Genomic DNA, 27,369 nt, shown 5'->3' on the forward strand with positions numbered 1-27,369 from the left:
GTCATTGTCTTATAAGGAATTTGGCATGGTGTTATTTAAGAAATTATTGTAATTTGTATGGTATTTAATTGACAGTTTCTTTCATAAAATTTGTGATTTCAACATATTGGTTTATATGTAAATTTAGATATTTTTGAATCATTTTAGAAATGGATATTATATCTTTTATAATTTTAAAATATATTTAGTGCTTTATTGTTTTATTAATAATATTATGTTTTTATATTTCTAGAGAGGAGATCACTTTTCCTCATAAATAAATTTTTAGAAATACTTCACATTTCTCCAAAAAATAATTCTTGTTTAATAATAATAGGCTAAATTACATATGTGGTCCTTTAACTTAATTTCAGGTAACGTTTTAGTCCTTTACCTTTTTTTTTCCCGACTTGATCCTTTATTTTAATTTTAAGTGACAATTTGATATTTTATGTTTTAAAATTTCAACAATGTTATCATTTTTTATACAAAAATTCAAAAAAAATTCAATCAAAACTCATAAAATTAATTATATTCTTCAATATAATACAAATTTCATCAAATTTGTAACGCAAATCTTTAAATAAACTCATATTTTCATACTTTATTTGATATTATTAGGAATAAAGGATTAAATCGGGAAAAAAAAAAAGATAAATGACTAAAACGTTATCTGAAATTAAGTTAAGGGACTACAGATATAATTTAGCCATAATAATAATAATAATAATAATAATAATAATAATAATAATAATAATAATAATAATAATAATAATAATAATAATAATAATAATAATAATAATAATAATAATATTAATAATAATAATAATAATAATAATAATATTAACAGTGGCATTGACCAAAATATTAAATAAAATAGTCAATTAATATAGAAACATAAAATTTAATGCTTTGTAACAATTTGTTAATTATTACTTTTTTCTCTAAGAGTTTTTTTACAAAATTAATACTATTAAATTAAATCCACTTTTCCTAAAACAAATATTTATTTTGGGAAGATATAGTTTATTAGTTCTTTTATAAAATAAATTATCAATAGTAATCAATGTTAGAGTTGTTTTTCTAATAGTATATTAAGAGATATGATATTATTATTATTATTATTATTATTATTATTATTATTATTATTATTATTATTACATGTAATATATGTTAAATAAAAAATATATATGGTAAGCCAAATATCTATATATATATATATATATTTAAAATTAAAACTACTACCTAGAACCAATGAAAGTAAATATTAATTACACGATGGTTTCTAGAAGACACTCGTATATTAGCGGTAATGTGGTGGTCTCTAGAACAATATATCTTATACAATTTTAATACTTACACCTCCTATTTTGTTAACGACACCACTTAATTTTTTTTTGTTTTTTCATCACCATCCTTAACCTTATAACTTACATATCACAACTCATCCATGACGCACACATCATAACTCATAATCATTTAAAACTCACATCACTCACTTATAACTTACATCTCATAAGTCTCATCTTCATATTGCCCTTAAAGTCACCAACATGATATGTTTTACTAATCTGCCTTTGAGTTCATTTTTTTTCTTCAAAATTTAGGGATTTTACGTGAACTGAGTTCACGTACGTTGTAAATAATTCATTCTACGCAAACTTAAATCGTGTATCCTTACGTGAACTAAATTCACATACATTATTAAATTTAAGAAATTACAGCAAATACATCAATCCAAGTCACATAAGGATAATGATTTAAGTTTGCACAGTGGAGTTTAATCATTCACATGCACTACATGAATACAGTTTATGTACATCTACATGAACTTAATTCACGCAAGTTCCGTGAATTCAGGCCACATAGACGTACATGAATTCAATTTACGTGTAAGTGATCTCAGTTAAGTAAGTGAGACGTATGTGAATTGAGTTCATGTACACGGATGTAAATTCAATTCACGTAAAGTTCGATATCAGTTTATTTCACATACTTCTAAATTTTTTTATATGTTTTTATTGGATGCAGATAAATGGACCAAGGGGAAAACAATAGTGACGAAATATATGATGATTTAAACCCTGACTTTGACAGAATGCATGATGGTTTGGATCATGATTTTGACACATTGAATGATGATGTTGAAATCGAAATTGAATACACTATGAATTACTATGTTGAACCTGTTATAGTGGATTTGACTGATGTATTTACCACCTACATGATGTTTGATACACAGGATGATTTATTGGGATGTGCTATAAATGTTGGAAGGAACACTGAAATTGTCGTAGTCATTTTAAGATACGAAACTGTAACAACACGACCAATAACAAAGACAAAATTAATGATTGGTTGTAAAATAAGCGGCAAATATAGATCATAGAAGAATCATAAACCTACAAGGATTACATGTACTACAAAATATAGATGTATTTTTAGATTGCGAATAACACCATCAAGTGTTGGTGAGAGATGATATCTGCATGTAGCATGTGGTCTCCATAACCATGAATTGATCAAAAAATTGACCGGTCATTATTTTTTAGGTCGATTGTCTCATGAAGAGAAAAATGTACTTAGTGATATGACAAAGAACATGATGAAACCAAGAAACACATTAACGATATTAAAAGATCATAATATTGAAAGTTTTAACAACAATCAAGCAAGTTTACAATGCACGTCAAGCACGTCGTTCATCACTTATAGGTAATAGAATAGAAATGCAATATCTAATGACATTGATGGAAAACAACAAATATGTTTATCGATATAGGGAGGTAAAGAGTTCAAATGAGCTAAAAGTCATTTTTGGGCTCATCCAGATGTTATTATTCTTGCAAATAATATTCATATTGTATTGATTGTGGATAACACATACAAAATTTGCAGGTGTCGAACGACACTACTTGAGATTATTGGTGTTACTTCTACTGAAATGATATTTTACGTGGGATTTGCATATCTATCATCTCAACGTGCTGATAATTTCATGTAGGCACTACATATGTCAAAATAACAAATTATAAGTGGTGAAATTCAACTCATCGCCAGTAATAGAGTCCTTGCTTTGATGAACGCAATTCAATATATTTTTCCTTCAAAAAACAATCAATCTAGTATGTTTGTTTCATGTATGTAATAATGTCAAAACCAATTGCAACATGATTGTGTTTCCAAAAAAGAAGCAAGTGCACATAATGGAGGAACGTAAGACTCTTGTTTCCAGTTATAATGAGACTCAGTGTTAATGAAGTTGGCTATGTTTAAAGGAATTTGTAGTAACAATTATATGTTTTATGATTATATATATGAATAATGGTTAATTTCTCACAAGGAAATATTTGTTAAGCATGGACAAATAGAGTTATGTACTTTGAGAACATCACAACACAAAGAGTTGAGTCGAAGTATTGGAGTTTGAAAATTATATTAAAAGATAATATGGGTGATATATTTAGTATTTGAGAAATTATTTATAGCATGATTGTATTATAATACAATGAGATAATAACATCATTTAAAAAGAGCATCATTCAAAATGTGTATCGATATAATAATAAACTGTACACTTATTTGTGTGGTGTTGTGTCTAAAAATTAAATACAAAACATTGCGTTAAGTATGATAGCGTGAAATATGTAGGTATTGATAAGTATGAGTGTTGTAACACTATTAGGACAACACATGGTCTACTTTGTGCATCTGAAATAGTCAAGTATAATATGATTTCACATTCTATTACGTTAGACGCTATTAATGTTTGGTGGAGTAAATTAACTTTTTATGATGATTGATCGGGTAAATCTTCATAGTTATATGTGAAACCTGAAATAGATGTCATAGTGAAAAAGTTTGATGATCTTGATGTACCTGACAAGATTGTACTTAAAGATAAATTACGAGAGATCACATATACATCAACTACGTCGATGTATCATCTTGTTGATAAGGTTAAAACAAATGATGTATAAAAAATAAATAAAGTATCAAAAAGAGCTAAATTAACCAAGTGTGATTCATCTTGGTGTGGGTATGTGGATGCAAGTGTTGGATGTAGTGGCACAAATGCATGTAGGACTATAACATATGCAAGTAAGGTACAACAACTTCAATCATTAGTCAAAAAGTTCACACCTCAACCATTAATCAGCAAGATTAAACAATCTAGAGTTTTTCCCTTCAACGACTGGTTGTCGGTAGAAATTCATAATGAAGTGCAATGTAAGAAGCAAAACAATGAGAATAAATATAAATTCAAATAATGTTAGTTAATGATAAACAAATTTAGCTAAAATATTTGCAAAGGCATTTGCAGTTTTTTTTAACATGCTCAACTCAAAGATAAAAAAAAAAAAATAAAAAAAAAAACTATCACTCAAACAAAATAATTATTATTTCTTGTATCACGTTAAGGGTGTATATGTCAACCATAATATTACGAAAATTAATTTCAAATACAAATTGAAGCGTTAAGTGAAAATCATGCATCTCAATTGTATCTTAGTCAAATAAGATTAATATCTTGTAAGTAGTAGCAACTAATACAACCCCTCAATTTCTCTAATAACGGAATCAACTCTATAGAAAATGTTATAGGAACCAACAACATCCACATTAATTTTATATCTATCATAAGGTGAAAAAGACTATAATTTAAAGTAGGTTTAATTGCAGTTTTGGTCCCCCTATTTTAACTGAATCGCAAAAGTAGTCTCCCATTTTGTTTCTCCCCAGTTTTGGTTCCCCAAGCAGAATTTTGGTCCAAAACTTGATGAAATTTTATTTTTTTTGCATTTATTTAAGTCACACAATGCCTCAATATCTCATTTGCAACAATTGTACCTGAAATATATGACCATAAATGGTGTAGTATGAATTATGAGTATTTTACTTTGTACTATGTAAATATTTAACATTAATTAATAATAATAATAATAATAATAATAATAATAATAATAATAATAATAATAATAATAATAATAATGTTAGTTAATTTCCTAAACTTATGTGACAGTATTTATTGCAGACAGCAACCACATCCCATTTTTCTTGAGTTAGGTGAATGATATTTTCAAAATTATGACATTAAATTAAATGTACAAATTTGTTTCAAACAAAAATAATTACATAGTACAAAGTAAAATACTCATAATTCATAACGTTGAAAGATACATTTTTAAGACTTAAATTTATATTTTTCATCCTATTAACATCTTAAAAGTTTGGTGTAAATTAATAAATTATTTTTTTGTAATTTTAAATATTCAATATAACGGTATCGATATTTGTTAATTAATTATTAGTTTAAGATAATTAATAAACTCTTTTAATTATATAATAATATAATTATGAATGACAATATACTCTAAATATATATATTGCGTTTTTTCATAATTCCTTAATACATATCGCTTATAGAGTTTATCTATTAATGATAATCTAATTTGACAAAAGAATAAGATAATTATTATGTTTTTATTTATTTAATATCTCTCATTTACGGATGATAAAGTGGCCGTGCAGTCCCATTTAACCCGCTTTATTATTAGATCGAGTTAAAAGTACTACTTCTTCGTTATGCTCGGTGGCGAATTGGTGGACTTGCCCAACCCACCAAAAATGCTTTTTTAAAAAAATAAATAATATTTTGTAAAATAATAAATATAACCATAATAAATCAATAAAATTAAATATAAAAATAAAATTACCACCAAGATAAAAAATCTCAAAATCAATTCATCAATATTAAACAATCTCAAAATATTTTTTACAATCTACTTACAAATGCAATATATGAATAAATAAAAAAATTCAGAAATATTATAAATTACTATAGAATTTAACTATGCATTTTTTATATGATATTATATGTTATCACCTTAATAATATTAACACACTAATTATCGTTATATTGTTTGTCTTTATTATTTTATTGGTACATAAAACTCATATCCTTATTAATCATTTTGAGTTTTTATATTTAGTTTGTGTTATTAAAAAAACAAACAAACAAATAAAAATCATTAAAAAAAATAATAAATAAATAAAATCGTTTTTTTATTTTGATTCAACGGAACAACTCATTCCGTTTTGTGATCGTTTTATTTTTTCAACGGTTAAATAAAACCGATCAATTTAAATAAATAGATTCAAATCTTCAATTAACAAACAAAATAGTTTATCAAATTCAATCTATTTTACTATCTTCGTTGTCATTATACTCTTAATATAAAAAAAAAAGTTTATAAAATATGAACATTTTCGATACAAACATTTATAGTGGTGTAGAATATAAATTTGCTATAGAAGAAGAAACCAATGGTACCGTAACATGTGGTATGTATCCCCATATCAATATTTCTCTTTAAAGTGCATTTAGGAGAATAATTACTTTATGGAAATCTTAAATATAACAAATGGCACATAAAGATAAAGTGGATAAAATGTAACTTTAAGTTATCAAAAGGACATGTAAAAATGAACAAGAATTTTCTCTGAAAACAGCATGTATTAAAGAACGAAAGGAGCAATAACTTCGACTCCTCTAAGAAATTGATTAAACTCTTCACCACTAACAAAGATAACACATGACCGGTTCAAGTGAGAGGTAAGTGAGGTTGCCGTCTTAAACGTCAAATATATTTAGAATTTATATTTGTATTTTTAATTTTTTCTAATAATAATTTATACTTTTGATTTTATTAATGTTGTTATTTTTTTAGTATTAAATTATTTAGTTTTTATAGTATAAATTTTACTCTCTAATTTTGGTACTTATTAATTCAATAAAAAAGTTATTTGATTCATGCTAATGTATTTAATATTTATTTGTAAGTTATTTAGAATTGTATATATCCGTCAAAAAAATTGTTTAATTTTGTGAAAATAGTTAAGTTTAAAGACCTCCATATTTATTAATGTTAATTTTTAAATAGTTTCATTTTAAATTTTATTTTAAATTTTTAAAAATCTATTTTATAGACAAGATAAGATACATAATATGAAAATGTTATCATATCCTATCTAAATTCACTATTTGATCAATCACTAAGATATGATAAATTAATTCATACCTCTATCATATTATGTCTCTCTGGTCGAAATTTTTATCCTAAATACGGATTGAGTTAGAAATCAGCTGATTAAGATGAAAATAATAATTTACTCAATTATCTTTATAAATAATAATTTAAAAATAAAAATCTAATCAAATATCAATATAAAAATAGTTAATGGAATTTGATATTAAAAATTAAAAAATAAATATTATTAATTAATTTTAAAAAATATTTATGATTTTTTCACAAGGGTAGTTATGTCTTTATATATAGTTTAATAAATTAGCATTAATAATTATAAGATATATGAAAATTAATTGAAATTTTAAAATAAATATAATTTGTTTACAAGACTATTTTGCTATATACATATAATGTATATCATATCTTTATCTACATTCTAACAAATGAAATAGAATTATTCGGTTACTCGTTATTTTGTTTTTAAAATTTATATTATTTATTTGGTAATGTCAATTGATAGATTTAAATATTAAATTATTTCATTACTTAATTATATTTTTTTGTTAATTTAAAATATAAAAATTAATATGTAATTATTTTCATTCGTAATTTTGTTATTTAAATATAATATATATTATATCATATCATGATAAGATGTGTATCAAATACCTGACAAAATAAACTATTGTTTAAAATCATAAACTCTCCAACTTTTTTGTTTAATACTTAACATCTGATTAGTTCTACAATTGCGATCATTAATTTCGACATAATTTATTTTGAGTGAATTGATTTTTAGTTAAAAGTGAGTTGAATAAAAATTGATTTATGTTTGAATATATTATTATAAAAGTGATTTTTATCGATTGATGTTGTTTGAATAATTTAAATCAAAATTGCTTTGGATGCTTAATTACCTAAACGAGTTCAAACTTAAATTATATCATTTTTCATTCTTTAAATATTTTTACATTAAGCATTTTTTTATTAAAAAAATATATTCGTTCAAATTGATAAAATTACATCGACTGAAAATATTATAATTCAAAGTCGCTAAAACCGAAAAGAATGAATCTGCAAATAAATTCACAACACTCGTGTTATAAAAACTATAAAAAATTTTAAAAATTAAGGTGTTCGGAATACACATGCATCCGAAAATGTAATATTGATAGTATAAAAACCATCAATTGAATTTGTACTTAATCGAAATTGATCTGTCAATTTGAATCAAATAATACCACACCAGTACCAGAAAACCAAAACACTTCACTAAGTCGACGAATAAATTCAACATTGTATAAAGATGATAAAACCACGAAAAACATTAGAAAAAAACTAAATATGTATAAAAAAAAATTATTTATTTAAATAAAAGATAATAAAGTATAATTTAAAGTGATTGTTTCAAATAAAAAATTGAACTTAAACTACTTATCTTTCTATTAAAGGGGAGAGATGACAATTTTTACAATAAGCAATAAAAAAAGTGTTTATTTAATTTTTCTCTCTTAATTATGTTGACTTTCTATAAAACAAAAATTGTTAAATGGACCAGGCACTATTTTAATAACCAGCCCAATAGATTGTCTTCTTCAACCTAATGGCTTTGTCACAACAGACCAGTGAGAAGAGTTATTGAGGATGTAAGGGTGGTGAAGGAATACAAACATGTCACACATCATTCAATTTTAGAATCGATTTCAATTTACCGTGTCAGCTTCAAATTGCAGCTTTGGATAAACTCAAATTTGGACAATAAAATCAATTAAATGTATTTTATAACATAATATTTAAACAAAAGTTATTTTATACATACAAAAGTTATTTTATAACATAATATTTAAATTATATAATTAAATGTATTTTTAAATGTATATTATTGTTAAAAAGGTTATATATTTTATTATAATATAACGTGAGTTTTGTGGTTATATTATTTTGCGGTTAGTGTAAAAATGGGTAGGATTTTTTTTTATACTTCTAAAAATAAAATTGACAATTCAAAAATACATATTATGATACTTTTAATTAAATGTGAATTTAAAGCAAAATTATATCTCTATAATTTATTTCTAAAATAACCGAAACATAATGTCAATTCACGTTTTCATTGTAAAATTACATTTAGAGTTGCAAATAGTAGTTACATTTGCAGTTGAAATGTGAAACAAACATATGTGAGGGTGTGTAACAAATATGATTAATTAGACTATAAATTAGATGTACTATATTAAAAAATTCAAATAAATTAAATGGTTCATAAATTAAACTATGAATTTAAAACGAATTAAATAACTAAATTTAATTAAAAATTTGTTTTAATTAATCTTAAATCTTATCTCAATTGATAAATGTTGAAAAAAAAATATAATTTTAACTATTTTAAAATTTATTTGACCAACATAATTCCAATAATTAAAAAAATTCACCAATTTTATTAAAAAAATATTTTTGCCCTCTCTCTCAAATTCATTGAAAAATCTGTCACCCTCTCTCAGATTATCTGAAAACAATTTTAAAATATATATAAAAAAACAATAAAAAATATTTATCTCGTTGTAGAATAAAATATATAAAAAGAACAATAAAAAACATTATGGCAGATATAAAAAGAGTCAACCTAACGTCAACAATCATACAGTCAGCTCAATATCAACAACATAAAACAACCATGAAATAAGAGGAAATAAAAAAAAAAAATTATTACATCAACAAAATGAGAAATCAAAAGAAATTAGGATAAATATAAAAAGAAGAAATGATGCTTTCTTCGTTTGGTTGCTCTACTAAACACAAAAGAATGCTTGTATTTATTGTGTCTCACGTCAAAAAATGTTTCAGTACAATATTGTAAGAAAACATGAAAGAAATATGCATTTAGTATAAGAGAAATGTTATTTAAACACGAATACAAACACATATATGGTACATATACATATTTAAAGACATATACATACTTAAGGGACATTTTAATAATTTTATACTCTATCTTCATTAATATACTCTTATCACTCTCTTTTCATTAATTAATAATAAAATCAAATTAAAAAAACAAACATCACACACTCTGTTTCTCTCTCTTCCTTTTCATCTTCATCCCCCTCTCTTTCTCTCTTCTTTTTGGATCAATCAGTTAACTATTTGTGTTGACCTAGATGTTGTTTTTAACATGTATTTCTTACACATTACTCTCCAAATGTACACTTCTTATATTTATATTTTATTTTTTTAAATAGATTTTTATTTTATTTTAGTTTTTTTGTTATTTTCTTAGTTGTTTACTCTTGTTGTTTTTGGCTCATACAACGGTTTTCTTGGCTCATACACGGTTTTCTAGTTTTTTTTTTTTTCTTTTCTGTATTTCTTTTTTTGGTTAATAGTGTAAACGTTATTGGTTAATAAAGTACAATAGGTGATTAATGTATTATTTTTGTCTAAAAATTAAGGTTGCGAATTGTTAATCCATGTTAATTATTTATGTCTAAATATTAAGTTTCATCACTGCTATTGTTATTGATAGGTCTAACACATTTTATATTTTGTTATTAATGGTGTGCTAATTATGAGTATTTTTGAGTTTGTTTCTAGTTAATAGTGTAAATATTATTGGTTAATGACGTACAAATAGTGGTTAATGAATTATTTTTGTCTAAAGGAAGAAGGAGAAATTATGGAAGAAATGAAGAAGAAAAAATTATGGAAGAAAGGAAAAATGAATGTGTGAGGTTTATTTTTGTTATTAATGGTATGCTAATTAAGGATCTTTATGAGTTTGTTTCCTGTTAATAGTGTAAATATTATTGGTTAACGACGTATAAATAGTGATTAATTAATGAATTATTTATGTCTTAATGAAGAAGGAGAAATTATAGAAGAAAGGAAAAAGGAAAAATTATGGAAGAAATAAAAAATGAATGTGTGATGTTTATTTTTGTAGAGGAAGACAAAAAAAAAGATAAATAAAAAAGGGGAATATATAAAAAATAAATAAATTAAATGAAGAGAGAGATTATGTGGGGGCCACGTGTATTTGTGTTTGCTTTTGTGTTTAAAATTGTGTTGAAGTGTCATTGTTCAATATAAAATTAACATGAGATAAATATTTTTGCATTGATACATGCAAAAATATGAGACACATATTTGTCGGTAATAAATATTAAAAAGATATGGAGTAAATATTTATCATTATTAAATATAAAAAATGGTATAAATATTTATAATTGAAAAATATAAAAAAATACAAATATTTGTCATTGATTCACTAAAAATATGAGATACATAGTTGTCATTGATAAAACAAAAATACGAGATAAATACATACTATTCATAAATATAAAAAAACAAATGATATATACTTATCATTGATAAATATATAAAAAAAAAATACATACCAAATATATGTTATTGATATATAACGAAAATACATGACACATATTTGTTATTGATAAATATAAAAAAACGAAATAAATATTTTTCATTGATAAATAAAAAACAAAAGACACATATTTTATCATGAATATAAAAAAAAACTAAAAAGTATTTGTCATTCATACCTAAAAGTAACAAATAACATATATTTTTCATTGATAAATATTAAAAATACATGACACAAAATTGTCACCGATAAAATAGAAAAAATAGGGAACAAACATATTTTTTTTATAAATATTAAAAAAATACATAGTATAAATATTTATCATTGATAAATATAAGATAATACAAAAAAAATATTTATCACTAATATATACAAAAAAAGGAATGAATATTTGTGAACAATAAATCTAAAAAAAATTATGAGACAAATATTTATTATTAATATATAAAATTTAATAGTCAAATATTTATTACTAATAAATATAACAAAATACGTAATAAATAACACATATTTAATATTTTTTAATATATTATAAAATACAAATATAAATAATTATAATTTACTAATTATAATTTATTATCAAAACAATACATAAAACAAATAATTTTCATTAAAAAATTATTTAAAATTATCATTTTTTAATATCATCTGTATAAAAATAAAAATATTTATAATATACTAATTATAAAAAAAAAAACCATACACGTAACACATTTCAAACTAAAAAAATATACCACTCACGTGTCTTACTAGTTTTGATTGAAAAGTTTTTGAACACGCTTGCAGTTGTTTGGTGCTTGGACCCTTTTAACTTTGTCGGAAAAAAAGACCCCCTTACTCTATTTTTTACCAAAATCGCTACTTTTAGTGTTCAATCATTCAATATAATAATCTCGTAATACTTATTTTATAGCTAATAGATTTCTTTAACTGTTTCAAGTCTCAAGAGTGGTAATGAAAATAAAATGTAACGAACGCAAAGGCATTTCTATGTATTTTATATTTCAAATTTATTCTTGCAAATGAAAATTAATTTAGCTACAAACTGTTTTTTATTTACAAATACTTTAGTTTACCCAATATCTATTTTTCTTTCAAAACTAATTTTGTATTTATTTTGACCTTTTGAACAAATTGACTTATTTGTTTATTTTAAACTAAATTATTATTTTATTATTTAAATGAATATATTTGAATAATTTGAAGTAAATAATTTACTTTAAAAAATAAAATTAATAACCTCAATCATTAATCATAAAATAAATAGTTTTTAATATATATATATATATATATATATATATATATATATATATAAAATATTTGACTCATTTGAAGTAAATAATTTACTTTAAAAAATAAAATTAATAACCTCAATCATTAATCATAAAATAAATAGTTTTTAATATATATATATATATATATATATATATATATATATATAACCAATCATAAATAATTAAATTAATAACTATTAATTTATTATTTTTTCAGATTCTCAAATCTTAGTGTGAATGTATAGATCGCATTTTATTGAAAGATATTGACGTGGTTCACAAATATGCATGTTCCTTTCTCCTTACTTTCTATTAAGTCAAATCAGAAAAAGGAAAGAATCATTTAGCTTTTACCAAACAATAAAAAATGATTTAACTTTTGAATAACTTTCTTTTATTTCGTTTAATCTCCACTCTCATATATAATATAAAAATAAAAATAAAAATAAATAAGAGTCTCATATATAATATAAAAATAAAAAAATAAAATAGAAAAGTGAGCTTTTCGTGTGGTAGATGTCAACGCCGCGAGAGGTCGTCTGGGCTTGATTTGTCAAAAATTCCATATTGCTAACTTAAACCCGAAAACGACTTCCATTTGCCACCAATCACAAAAATAAAACTGCCCCAATCTCTCTCTCTCTCTCTCTCTCTCTCCACCTCATTCTTCTTAGGTCTCGAGAGAGAGACGCAGAGACCAAATCCACAAACAATCACTCCTTCTTCTCAAATTCCAACTGATTTTGACTCCATGACTTCTTCCAGTTCCGATTTAGTCCGTACTATCGAATCCGTACTCGGCGTTTCTCTCGGAGACTCCGTCTCGGATTCGTTGATCCTCATCGTAACTACCTCCGCCGCCGTCGTAATTGGACTTCTCGTTTTTCTATGGAAGAAATCGTCGGATCGGAGCAACGAGTTGAAACCGGTTATAGTTCCAAAATCGTTGGTGAAAGAAGAAGACGATGATATCGATGTAGGTGATGGAAAGACCAAAGTCACTGTTCTCTTTGGTACTCAAACTGGTACTGCTGAGGGATTCGCTAAGGTACATCTATTTTTTTCTTTCTGTTGACGAATTTAATTTTATCTAAGTAAGATCGAATCGAATGTGCTGGATCTTTATTTATTCATTTTTAATTTAATTTAATATGTTATTCTGGTATAAAATATTTTATTCTTCGTGTTTTCGATTATTTAATTATGCAGTACTAGTAGCTTATATAGTTTCAATTATTTTCGTTGCTTTATTATTCTTGTGTTATATTTTGTTTTTTTCCCAAAAACTTATACCGCCCTTTTATATGTTAGTGCTTACCGAATAGTTTTTTTTTCTTTCTTTTCCTGCCATGAAATTGAATTTGCTGAACGAGAATATTTCTTGTGTTTGGTTTTAAGGTAGCGGAAATTGATTTGAATTAAAAGTGATTTTAAGGTAAAATGATTTATAGTTGGACACGTTTCCGTGAAAGTTCTTGCGTAAGTGATTTGCTCAATAAATTTGAGTTTAAGGGTTACGTTTTGAAGTTAAATGCTACAAATCATAAGCAGCAAGTTAGTTCTAGAGTAAAAATAAATTCTATTCGAGAAACCATCAACATACTAAACTTTCCAAATTGTCTTCAAAATGTGAATCCTAACACTTCAAATCGCGTTCATTCACACAGTTAGTATGCCTTTCATCACATCAGGTCTTCAATAAATTATTTTCAGATGGGCACCGATAACACCATCTCAGAATCAAAGCATAAGACATATGAACAGTATTGATTTCGTAAAAACCGGATAAAATTAATGAAATTTGAAGACCATACAATTACAAATATTAACTTTTTTTTCCTCTAAAATCACAATTTCTATATCCGAACCCTCCTTTGAACTTTTGAAGTACTCCGTTGTTTTCCCAAATATGATAAAAATTGATCAGATGAGGTGCCAGAAGAGGTCAGTGCATCTCTCTGGTTGAGCCACTACCTTTCCAATAAGTCGCACACCTTTTGTGCTTGGTTCACGCCTTTCTAATTGCGAAATGTGGTATTACATAGGGTGAAATAGTCAAAATATTGAAAAGGGTCGGTCATTGGGATACTTAGCAGTTAGTAGTTTAGGGTTTGGTAAATTAAATGTTATAGATTCCTATTTTCACTTTGAATGAACTGCTTGTGTAGTTCAAAATAGTCAAATACTATAGTGATTTATTCTTTTTCGAATGTTAATGCCTTTTTTAATGAAACAAAAAACCCTTGTTTTGTGCTCTTGCCTTGCCATAGAAGGCGAATTTGTTCTTGGTTAATTGTGAGTATTCTACTTTAGGTAGAAATGATATCAGCTTATGGAAATGTACCGTACATAGATGGAATTATTTTCCTGTTTTCCTGAGTAGTTTGAAATGTTCAACCTAGGGTACCGACCGCCCTTTCCCCACAGGGCACCATCTGTTCATCTTTAAATCTACACAGGCAGTATAATTACTTTTTATTTTTTTTTTAATTTTTAATATAGGCGTTGGCAGAGGAGATCAAGGCAAGATATGAAAAAGCAGTCGTCAAAGTTGTTGATCTGGTAAGTTGGATTAAAATAATGAAATTTTGCCAATCCCTCCATTGTGGCAGTAAATTTGTCTGCCTCATTTTTTTTCTTTTCGATTTCTTAGTGGCGTAGTTCTAGAAGGCATTTGATATTATTTTACAGGATCCACTGATAGGATTGGGCCCAGCAATACAGAACCAATTGTGGCACTTGAGGAAAATGTGTGCAGTCCCAAAGGGTGGAGAGTGTATCAAAGGAAACGTGGGAAGGGAAAAGGTGCTGGGCTGGCAGCTAATGAGTGAAATGTGCATGAGGGTGGACGTGGGAGTGAGGGAAGAAAGTTAGTTATATAAGGAATAATAGATGGAGAGAGGGATTATTATTAAGTTCTGTTATTAGAGAGAGAAGGGATCACAGAGAATCTTTCTCTGTTGATAGGGCCATTTATAAAGGCTGGTAGTTATTCTATCAGATTTTATTCTTCTTTTATACTGTAACACTGTATTCATTGTTATTACTCCATTAATATAACAGTGTGTTCAGCTTTCTATTTCTTTGAGTCTATTATCTACAATTTTAAAATATTGCTTTGGCTGAAGTGCCTGATGTATTTATTTTGAATTTGAACTAGGATGACTATGCAATGGATGATGACCAATATGAAGAGAAGCTGAAGAAAGAAACTCTTGCATTTTTCATGGTGGCAACGTAAGATTTATGTACATAAAAAAGATTGAAATGCATTTATTTATTAATTGAAATGTGTAGTAATATGATGCATTTGGACTTGACATGGCAGTTACGGAGATGGAGAGCCAACTGACAATGCTGCAAGATTCTATAAATGGTTTACAGAGGTTTGTAGTTACATAACATTACTTTTAAGTACATTGTAGGCTTACGGTCTCTCTCTCTCCCTCCCCCCCCTCTCATGTATTCACAATCATATGGCTTACTTAAAGTGATTCTAAGTTTTGGAGGGCATTAATTTTAGGGTAAAGATGAGAGGGGCACTTGGCTTCAACATCTCACATATGGAGTTTTTGGCCTAGGTAACAGGCAGTATGAACATTTTAACAAGGTAAAATTCAATGTTTTCACATTAAAAAAAGGACGGAGTTTCATCATCTGATTTTGATGCTGTTCTTTTGAAACAGATAGGTAAAATTGTTGATGATGATCTCAGTGAACAAGGTAAAATATTTCATAATCTGTATTTTCAAAAGTATAAATTTGGTTATCTACTGATAAGACTAATAGCCCTAAGCCTACTATTAGAAATGTATATCAGAGGGGAAATAGGAGAGTTTGGTTGAAAACTTCCTAATGTAACACGTGTCTAAAAGTTAGTTAGGCAGTTAGTGGTTGAAAACTTCCTAATGTAACACGTGTCTAAAAGTTAGTTAGGCAGTTAGTGAATAAATGAACTATAAGAAGGAATAGCTGTTAGAAGTTGAGGCAGTTTTGGGTGTTAACAGAATTTCTGGTTGTGGAACCAGCAAGGTCGTGGGACCTATTGTAACCATTCTTCTTCTATTCAATTCAATAAAATTCTTTTTGTTCTTCCTAGCAGAATCACTCTGATTCTGATTAGGTTGACTGATTCATTGTTCAATTCCCTTTCTTTGTTAATTCCAGTGGTTGTATCACTGGTATCAGAGCACCGTTTCTGGTGCCTGAGGGAGTGGATCCACCACCAACCAATCGCTGCCGCAATCGTCTATGGTCTCTACCAGAAGAATGGCACGAAACGATGAGAGTTGGACTCAAGAGATGGAGGAGCTGAAGCAAGATCGCGAGAGAATGAGATTGCGATTGGAGCTTAACGAAGCTCGAATGCAGAAAACCGAAGAGCTGTTATCGGCGATAGCCAACAAATTGGGGATAAACGGAAATGGACACTCGCGGGAGGGTGGAAGCGAAAGTGAGAATGAAGGAGAGAGTCATCAGCGGAGTCTGAATCCAAATTGTTGGAGAAGATTGGAAATCCCTATTTTTTTTGGGGACGACGCGTACGGGTGGATCCAAAAATTGGAGCGGTACTTTGCAATTAGAGGCGTGACAGCAGAGGAGAAGATGCAAGCCACAATCATTTCCTTGGAGGGCAAAGCTCTTAGTTGGTATCAATGGTGGGAAGGTTGCAACCCTAATCCAACTTGCTGAAGTGAAATTGTATGATTTGGCTACTCTGTCAGAATTAATTCAAAAAGCTATATTAGTGGAACAGAAGAATCTGGTGTTATTAAAGAAGAATAGTGGAACATAATCTAGATCCTATAGCTCATATAAACCAAATTCTTATAGTAAGATGGTGACCCTGGAACCCCAGACTGCAGTAAATAAACAGAGAGAGGGCTCTTCCATGGGCAGTGTGAATAATACCATCAGACCAAACTTAGATGCGGAAAGTTCTAGAACAAGAGGAGATTATAAAAAACTGTCCAGTGTTGAGATGAAAGAAAAAAGAGAAAAAGGGTTGTGCTTTAGATGTGATGAACCCTTCAGTAGAGAACATGTGTGCAAAAATAAACAGCTGAGGATGTTGCTTTTAGCTGAAGAGGAAGATGAAGAACCAGAAAATAAGACTTGAGTCAGGTGGACTCTTCCAACTCATTACAGTTATCCATGTATTCCATGACTGGGTTGACATCTACTAAGTCTTGGAAGGTGAGGGGAAACATAGAAGAGATACCTGTAGTCATTCTCATTGACTGTGGAGCTTCCCACAACTTTATTTCCAAGCAGTTAGTGGAGAGGTTACAACTACAAGTAGCAGAAACTCCAGTGTATATGGTTGAAGTGGGAGATGGACATAAAGTAAAGGGCAAAGGGAAATGTGCGAAGCTAAAATTCTGCATGCAAAAATTAGAGGTAATTCAAGATTTCTATCTTTTCAGTTTGAAAGGAGTAGACTTAGTTCTTGGGCTAGATTGGTTGGCTGGGTTGGGAGAGGTGAAGGCAGATTTTGGTAAGATGGAGTTGACCGTGAAAAAAGGGAATTCAGTGATCACTATCGCAGGGGATCCAGCTTTGACCAAAACTGAACTATCTTATGGTGCCCTTATGCAAGTATTGTTGAAGGAGGGTGAAGGATTATTGTTGCAGTGTGATAATGATCAAGGCAGGCGGCAGCAACAACACCAAATTCCAGAGATGATTGAGGAAATACTACAGCAGTTTCAGGAAGTTTTTCAGAATCCTCAAGGGCTACCTCCCTCTAGAAGGCATGATCACGCCATCCATCTGAAAGAAGGTACTGAAATTCCAAACTTAAGGCCTTACAAATGTCCACACTACCAGAAAACTGAAATAGAGAAGTTAGTATTGGAAATGCTCGACGCTGGAGTGATTAGACCGAGTATAAGTCCCTATTCTAGTCCTATCCTTTTAGTGAAAAAGAAGGATGGAGGTTGGAGATTTTGTGTAGACTATAGGGCTCTTAACAAAATTACCATTCCTAACAAATTCCCCATTCCTATTATTGAAGAGTTATTAGATGAATTAGGGGGGGCACAGGTGTTTTCTAAGTTGGATCTCAAATCAGGGTATCACCAAATCAGGATGAAAACAGAGGATGTTGAAAAAACAGCATTTAGGACTCATGAGGGACACTATGAGTTCCTTGTAATGCCCTTTGGATTAACTAATGCTCCATCTACTTTTCAAGCCTTGATGAATGACATCCTAAAACCTTATTTGAGAAAATTCACATTGGTGTTCTTTGATGACATACTAGTCTACAGCACTGATATGAAGGCTCATGCACAACATTTGCAACTAGTTCTGGACATATTGAAACAGAATGATCTAAAAGCCAATCTAAAAAAATGTAGTTTTGGGCAGTCCAGTTTAGAATACTTGGGCCATATCATCTCAGGAGAAGGAGTGGCAGCTGATAATTCCAAGGTTGAAGATATGAAGTCTTGGCCTACACCTACCAACATCAAAAGCCTAAGGGGTTTCTTAGGGCTGACTGGTTACTACAGAAGATTTGTGCAAAACTATGGTAGAAAAGCCAAACCGCTCACTGATTTACTAAAAAAAGATGCATTTGTTTGGTCACCTGAAGCTAGTTATGCTTTTGAGGAATTGAAGACTGCTATGGTGAACTTACCTATGCTGGCTGTACCTGATTTCAATAAGCAATTTATAATTGAAACAGATGCTTCCAGCAAGGGGTTGGGAGCTGTACTAATGCAAGAAGGGTGACCTCTAGCTTTTTGGTGTAAAGGATTGTCTACTAGATCTCAACAAAAGTCCGTGTATGAAAGAGAATTAATGGCGCTGGTTCAAGCCATTCAGAAGTGGAGACACTATTTGATGGGAAGACACTTCATTGTAAAGACAGACCAGAAAAGTCTTAAGTTTCTCACTGAGCAGAGATTATTTTCAGATGAACAATTCAAATGGGCAGTCAAGCTTATAGGGTTAGATTTTGAAATTCAGTACAAGCCAGGGGCTGAAAATTCGGCGGCAGATGCTCTTTCAAGAAAGATGATGTATTCAGTGATTTCAGTTTTATCTGTGGATGAAAAAGATACTTGGATTCAGGAATTACAACAAGAATCTAAGTGGATGCAAATGATGCAAGATCTGATCATTAACCCTACGGCACATCAGAACTTTGAGTTGAGAAAAGGAGTGCTTTATTACAAAGGACGACTAGTTCTTTCTAGGCTGTCTAACAGAATCCCTATTATCATTGCTGAATGCCATGAAACACCTATGGGAGGCCACTCTGGATACTTCAGAACTTACAAAAAAGTTGCTACATTTCTGTACTGGGAAGGCATGAGGGCAGATATTAAGAGCTTTGTTGATAAGTGTGAAGTTTGCCACAGAAATAAGTACTCGACACTCACTCCTGCAGGATTATTACAACCGCTCCCTATTCCTCAGCAAGTTTGGACGGATATTTCATTAGACTTTATTGGTGGATTACCTAAAGTTAGAGGAAGGGATACCATTCTAGTAGTGGTAGATAGGCTCACTAAGTATGCCCATTTTTTTGCTTTGGGACATCCTTACTCAGCCAAGGATGTAGCTGCGGTGTTTGTGAGAGAAATAGTGAAGCTGCATGGGTTTCCAACCACCATTGTTTCTGACAGAGACCCTTTGTTCTTGAGCCATTTCTGGAAAGAGTTGTTCAAGCTGGCTGGAACTCAATTAAAAATGAGTACTTCCTATCATCCTCAGTCAGATGGGCAAACTGAGGTAACAAATAGATGTCTAGAAACTTATCTGCGATGCTTTGTAGGTCCTAAGCCTAAGAAGTGGTTAGATGGGTTGCACTGGGCAGAATTTTGGTTTAATTCCAATTACAATAGTTCAGCTGGGATGACTCCTTTTCGTGCCTTATATGGTAGAGACCCTCCTAGTTTACTAAAGGCTGGAGCTATACCTTCTAAAGTAGAAGAAGTCAACAGATTAATGTTTCAGAGGGATGCTATTCTTGAAGAATTGAAGTTGAACTTGACTAAAGCCCAAAACCAAATGAAACAGAATGCAGACAAGCACAGAAGGGTTGTTGAATTTCAGATAGATGATTGGGTCTATCTCAAATTACAGCCCTATAAGTTCAAATCGTTGGCCAATAGACCTTATGCTAAGTTGTCCCCCCGCTTCTATGGCCCTTATCAAATTAGTAGCAAGATTGGCCCAGTGGCTTACAAGTTAATCCTCCCTAGTCATGCTAAAATTCACCCGGTCTTTCATGTATCTTTGTTGAAGAAAGCATTGAAGCCACACCAGCAGCCTCAACCACTTCCACCTATGTTAAATGAAGAATTAGAGTTGGAAGTGACCCCAGAAGCCATATTGGATAGCAGAGAGGACAAGCAGGGTTACTTAGAGGTGCTAGTTAAATGGAAAGATCTTCCTCAGCATGAGTGTACCTGGGAATTGGCAGCAAACATTCAAGACAATTTTCCTGATTTCCAACTTGAGGACAAGTTAGTTCTTTTAGGGGGGGGTAGTGATAAGACTAATAGCCCTAAGCCTACTATTAGAAATGTATATCAGAGGGGAAATGGCAGTTAGTGGTTGAAAACTTCCTAATGTAACACGTGTCTAAAAGTTAGTTAGGCAGTTAGTGAATAAATGAACTATAAGAAGGAATAGCTGTTAGAAGTTGAGGCAGTTTTTTGGGGTGTTAACAGAATTTCTGGTTGTGGAACCAGCAAGGTCGTGGGACCTATTGTAACCATTCTTCTTCTATTCAATTCAATAAAATTCTTTTTGTTCTTCCTAGCAGAATCACTCTGATTCTGATTAGGTTGACTGATTCATTGTTCAATTCCCTTTCTTTGTTAATTCCAGTGGTTGTATCATCTACCCCATTGTTATTGATTAAAACTGGAGCATGGTACAGCTTGTCGTGTTCATACTTGTGTTAATATTGTTGTAAGCAGAGGAAAGCTGGATTGTTGACATTTGTAATAGAATTGTTTTACAGTTGTAAGAAGGGAACTCTTCCCTTGGCAGAGCTATGCACCCTGAATATTTATTCTTGCTCCACAATTCTTTCTTTCTCGAGAGCATAACAAAACACCTGAGTGCTTTGAAGTTAAATGCATAGCTAGTAAATGCAGCAAGCATCTAATCTAAATAGCAAAACATATATAAAAGACTTAGGTGTTAAAGTAGTTATTGACTTTGCATGGATATCTTCTTCCATGTATTGTTGTGTTTGCTTCAGGTGCAAAGCGTCTGGTTCCAGTTGGACTAGGTGATGATGATCAATCCATTGAGGATGATTTTTCTGCCTGGTAAGTATAGTTCTCTTGCTCCTGCTATCTATTTATCTATTATAATTATATTGTTCCTCAAAGAGTAATATACAATCGCTATAAAAACACTTACATTAAATGTGTTACTGCATTTTTGCATTTTAAATGTCATGAATTGCCTTTTTCTGTGCAGGAAAGAATCTCTGTGGCCTGAGTTGGATCAGTTGCTCCGAAATGAGGATGATATAAATACCGTGTCGACTCCCTATACAGCTGCTATTTCTGAATATCGAGTAGTAATTCATGATCCTACTGTCACGACGTCCAACGATAATCACTTCAATGTGGCAAATGGGGGCACTGTATTTGATATTCATCATCCTTGCAGGTGCTTGGAGTTATGCATGCTGATTTATAACCATTCTTACTAAACAAGGCTAAAACGGACCTGTTGTTTCTTTTCGTGAAGGGTGAATGTTGCTGTTCGAAGGGAGCTTCACAAACCTCAGTCTGACCGTTCTTGCATTCATTTGGAGTTTGATGTATCGGGGACTGGCATAACGTAAGTCGGATTATGTGTTTGCTGACAAAGAGCCATATCATCTTTTGTGGTAAACAATGAAAAAATAACAATACTAATGGCATGCATATTGTGGAGCTTGTTTAATAAAAATTGTCATCAGCAATTATTTATAAATTGATATTTCGCCATCTCTATTTTTATGGCTACTAGCATATCCTGTTCCAAGTATTTTGTACTTTTAATCTGTTGATGGCTTATGTCCGATCTTTCCCAGATATGAAACTGGTGACCATGTGGGGGTTTATGCTGAGAATTGTGATGAAACCGTTGAAGAAGCTGGGAAGTTGTTGGGTCAGAATTTAGATTTGCTGTTTTCTCTTCACACTGATAATGAGGATGGCACTTCCCTAGGTGGTTCTCTTCTACCTCCTTTCCCTGGTCCTTGCACAGTGCGCACTGCATTAGCATGTTATGCAGATCTCTTGAACCCCCCACGAAAGGTTTTACATGATCTTCATTTCATGTGTTTGCCTTGTCTTTTCTATTCCTATTAAATACATAATTGGTTTTACTTGTTATAATGGTGTGTCCCAACAGGATTTGTCCTTGTTTTATATTTAATAAAAATGAAGAAATAGTTAGATATTCTTCTTTTTTCAGGCTGCTTTAGTTGCGTTAGCTGCTCATGCTTCTGAGCCTAGTGAAGCAGAAAGATTGAAGTTTCTCTCATCTCCTCAGGGAAAGGTAAAATCAATTGCTAGTACTGTTCCCGTAGCTTGTTTTCAAGTCTGAAATTTTAATTTTTCACCCGTTTTTCTGATAATTTGCAATTTTCTTTTCCAGGATGAATACTCCAAATGGGTTGTTGGAAGCCATAGAAGTCTCCTTGAGGTGATGGCAGATTTTCCGTCAGCAAAACCTCCCCTCGGTGTGTTTTTTGCTTCCATAGCCCCTCGTTTACAGCCTCGTTATTATTCTATCTCATCCTCTCCTAGGTGGGTTATCTTATCCTATCATTAGTTTCTAACTGAAGCTTTATGAGTAACTTATTGAGGAATAATATTGCATTTTTTTTATTGTCCAGGCTTGCCCCACAAAGGGTACATGTAACTTGTGCCCTGGTGCACGGTCCAACTCCCACTGGAAGAATTCACAAAGGGATATGTTCAACCTGGATGAAGGTAACAATTTGCAATTGGTACCTTTCTCATGTAACCAATCCCTGTTTCAGCATCCTGGACCCTCTGTTGTCATGTTTATGATCCCTTTCTCCCCCTTGAGTGCAGTTCCAAACATGCTGTGTTGTATCTAACTTAAATCTCTCTCATGAATGATCAGAATGCTATTCCCTCAGATGAAAGTCGTGACTGTAGCAAGGCTCCCATTTTTATCAGGCCTTCAAATTTCAAGCTACCAGCAGATCATTCGATTCCTATTATTATGGTTGGACCTGGTACTGGTTTAGCACCTTTTAGGGGATTTTTACAGGTATGTGAATATGTTAGGGATATGAATTGTTTAATGATTTTAAATTTTTAATAAAATTGGATTGTTAGATATGACGATATGGAATGCAGAGGGGGTGGAGATATAATTGAAATCAATGACCGGAGAGAAACATTGGTAATCAACTAGAGTCAAAACTGTAAACCAAAATAAAGAGATATAATTGTGTTGTCATATAGCAGCAGAAGCTGAAAAATTATTATTGTAAAAGTGTCATGTCTTTCTATTTACTTAGATAAAAATTGAATCTATTCAGAAATTAGGAATTGTGTTAGTGTACATACAAAAAAATAGGGCTTAGAATTAGAATTTTATATTCAACTATAATTTATTATTCAAATGTAAGATCTAGAATATATAAATCAAAAGTGTGTGTGTGTGTAAATATTGTATTTTTAATACTAATAAACCTAATATACAAGTTTGACTAGTAAAAGATTATAAAAAATGTATCTTTAATCAATAATTTTCTAAGTGTACGTTTGACACGCACACCATTTTTTCGCGCTTCTCAAACTTATTTTGTCATCCTATATATAATCGAAGTCTTTTAAAAAAAAAAATAAAGCAGCAACATGAGAGAGAGAGAGAGAGAGAGAGAGAGAGAGAGAGAGAGAGAGGCACATCTTTTATTTGGGTTGAACACATATTTTGATTCAGAAATATGGTTTAGCAATTTTTATGTTGTTGACTAAGAATTGGAAAACTTGAGTTAAGTTGATTTGCAATTTAATAGAATTGTCAAATGAAATTATGATTCTAATTCTAAAATGACTTCAGAACGTTAAAATAAAAATTAGAACAATTAGGCCAAATTCCAATTCCAAGATCTAATTCAATGGTCAATTCCAGAAGCCAAATACCTATTTTACCTATATTAATTAATAGCTAATAAATCCAATATTCCAAAATTGTTAACCAAATCCTTCTTCTGAATGACATAAGTCCGTTGAACCAATTTTTTCATTAAAATCTCCTTATTCTTCATTCTTGTTTGATCTTTGATTTACCCAGGAGAGACTTGCCCTCAAAGAGGACGGGGTTCAACTTGGTCCTGCACTACTCTTCTTTGGATGCAGGAACCGTCAAATGGTAAATTAATTATGCAATGCACTTCCAGTCCAAATGGATTTCCAGAGCAATATGTGATTTTTCAATTATGTTATTTTGTATAGGATTTTATTTATGAAGATGAGCTAAATAATTTTGTGGAACAAGGTTCTCTGTCAGAGTTGATAGTTGCATTCTCTAGAGAGGGGTCCGAAAAGGAGTATGTTCAACACAAAATGATGGATAAAGTAAGTGAGGGCAGTAGTTTATTGAGGAACAAATTTCACTGAATAAATTATTTACTGTGTCTCGCACCCAAAAAAATTATTTACTGCATCAAATTTCTTATGTGCAGGCAGCATACTTGTGGAGTCTGATTTCTCAGGGAGGTTATCTTTATGTCTGTGGTGATGCCAAGGGCATGGCCAGAGATGTTCATCGAACTCTTCATACCATTGTCCAGCAGCAGGTGCGGATTGTCTTTCATCATCCCTCACTATGCAGAAAACTTGATAGTCTTAACTTCTATTGTTCCCTAACATTCTTAAATAGTATTGATTTTCAAAGAACATAGCCGACTAATATTAGAAATAAGAGAATTTTTTATATCTTCTTCATATGCCTCTTCACCTAGAACAAATGCTTAGTAATATTGCTAAATGACGATTAAAATATTACATTATGTGGTTGTGGAAATGTGACAATTGTTCATGAATTTGTTTTTGGAATACAAATACAGAAGTTACTCTTTATTTGGTGAAAATTCAGTACTAAATTGTTTTGCCGTACTTGTGCTTTCCAGAAGGCACCAATGCCCTTTTTTCTTTTAGGCAAATCTTGAATTGGCTCATCAGTTATATGTTTCGGTTCTGTTCTTTTGCATCAGGTTTACTATCATGTGGTATTTAGTATTTTAAATTTGTAAAACTTGAACATTCTTCTGTGTCTGGGGCATGTGAATGTGTGTTTTTGTGCTTGTGATTCAATGTCACTGAAGAAACTATTGGACAAAAATAGCAAGCTTGCTATTTAAAGTTTTGAAGTGTTGACTATTTGAAAAAAAAAAAGATTTCTTCTTTAGTTTCTTTGAAGTGAATCACAACTCAACTACTTTATGTTTCTGTTTTTTTGTGTGTGTCTTGTACACGAAATCTGTCCACATAATTTCAGTGTATCCCTTAGCATGTTCACATTCATATATGGGGTATGTTTAGTTTCCTCTTATTTCTTTAGAGTTGAAACCTGAATAGGTGAATGAGGTGGCTTTGCCCACCTCTATACTCTATCTGCTGATTCTGTTAAACATGGTTATACACTATTATTGTCTTTAGTGCTTGAACGGACTCAATGTCATTTTTCATCTTTGAATTATTACCTTGTTAAGCATTTAATTTATCTTGCTATATTTTCTTTGAACAAATCCAACTTCTATTTTTGGTTGCAATGAGATATGCTTCCATACCTAATTGGATGAAACTACATCTGGATTGAATTTCAGGAAAATGCGGACTCGACAAAGGCAGAGGCTACGGTGAAAAAACTCCAGATGGATGGACGTTACCTTAGGGACGTCTGGTGATTTTTCTGATTGTGGCATCCTTGCAATTAGATATGTTACTTTCAAGATTCACTGAAGGATATTTTTTTATGAGATTAAGCACTGCTTCTAGGGAATTTTGGGACACAGAAGGTGGAGGCTGAACAGGTTTCCTTGAGAAGAAACAATTTTATGGGCAAATGCTTCTTTCTTTTCTATTATCTTTACACTATTATCTTCTTATGATAGGTTAGACAGACCCTTTTGGACTAGGATTATTTTTAGGGGATTATATGGACTGTCTCAAGATCGTTCTACAAAACATGCAGATTACAGTGGATTGTAATGTATGTATAATAGTGTAGGAATTGGTTACCAATAATGATTTCATCAATGAAACTGCGGTATTTTTTAAAATACTATGGATGTTCAAGGTGATATCTTCCTCTGTGTTGGACACCTAGTTTCAATAAACTACTAGTCCGAGCATAGTGTCTCAATCAATCTTACATTTACATGATGTTGAAATTAAACAGTATGTTGAAATTTTGTCATATAGAACCCTCACTTTTCTGTCTTGAGCTATTAAGGAAGACGTTTTGTGCTATTGTTGAAATTGTCATATAGAACCCTCAGTTACAGCTATGCATGCATGTTCTATAGTACTACTTACTGTAGTTATAATTTTTAAGAAATTAAAAATGAAAAATTTAATTAAAAATGTATTGAAACTTGTGTTTTTAACTCTTTGAAAGCTTAAAATTGTTCTTTTTCATGCATAGTTTTCACTTTTGGTTCTTTAACAAGTGTCTTAAGAAGAAACCATAACCTATT

The 27,369-nt window shown here is 30.2% G+C and overlaps 1 protein-coding gene across 2 annotated transcripts; it reads left to right on the plus strand.

The window, feature by feature from the left end:
- Positions 1–13,242: 13,242 nt before the first annotated feature.
- Positions 13,243–26,973, plus strand: LOC101514371 (NADPH--cytochrome P450 reductase). Of its 2 annotated transcripts, XM_004501597.4 has the most exons (18): positions 13,243–13,710; positions 15,165–15,224; positions 15,823–15,899; positions 15,991–16,048; positions 16,186–16,272; positions 16,349–16,385; positions 21,889–21,958; positions 22,113–22,307; positions 22,389–22,481; positions 22,717–22,942; positions 23,103–23,186; positions 23,286–23,437; positions 23,527–23,623; positions 23,781–23,930; positions 24,963–25,040; positions 25,124–25,246; positions 25,354–25,467; positions 26,497–26,973. In XM_004501597.4, the coding sequence occupies exons 1-18, from the start codon at positions 13,414–13,416 to the stop codon at positions 26,575–26,577; spliced, it is 2,079 nt and encodes a 692-aa protein (XP_004501654.1). In that variant the 5' UTR covers positions 13,243–13,413; the 3' UTR covers positions 26,578–26,973. The 2 variants fall into 2 exon arrangements, with proteins under 2 accessions (XP_004501654.1, XP_027190571.1); XM_027334770.2 differs by lacking the exon at positions 15,165–15,224 and having other exon boundaries at positions 13,263–13,710.
- The last annotated feature ends 396 nt before the right edge of the window (positions 26,974–27,369 follow it).

This window comes from Cicer arietinum, chromosome 5 (genome assembly GCF_000331145.2).
Source record: "Cicer arietinum cultivar CDC Frontier isolate Library 1 chromosome 5, Cicar.CDCFrontier_v2.0, whole genome shotgun sequence".
NCBI classification, from domain to species: Eukaryota; Viridiplantae; Streptophyta; class Magnoliopsida; order Fabales; family Fabaceae; genus Cicer; species Cicer arietinum.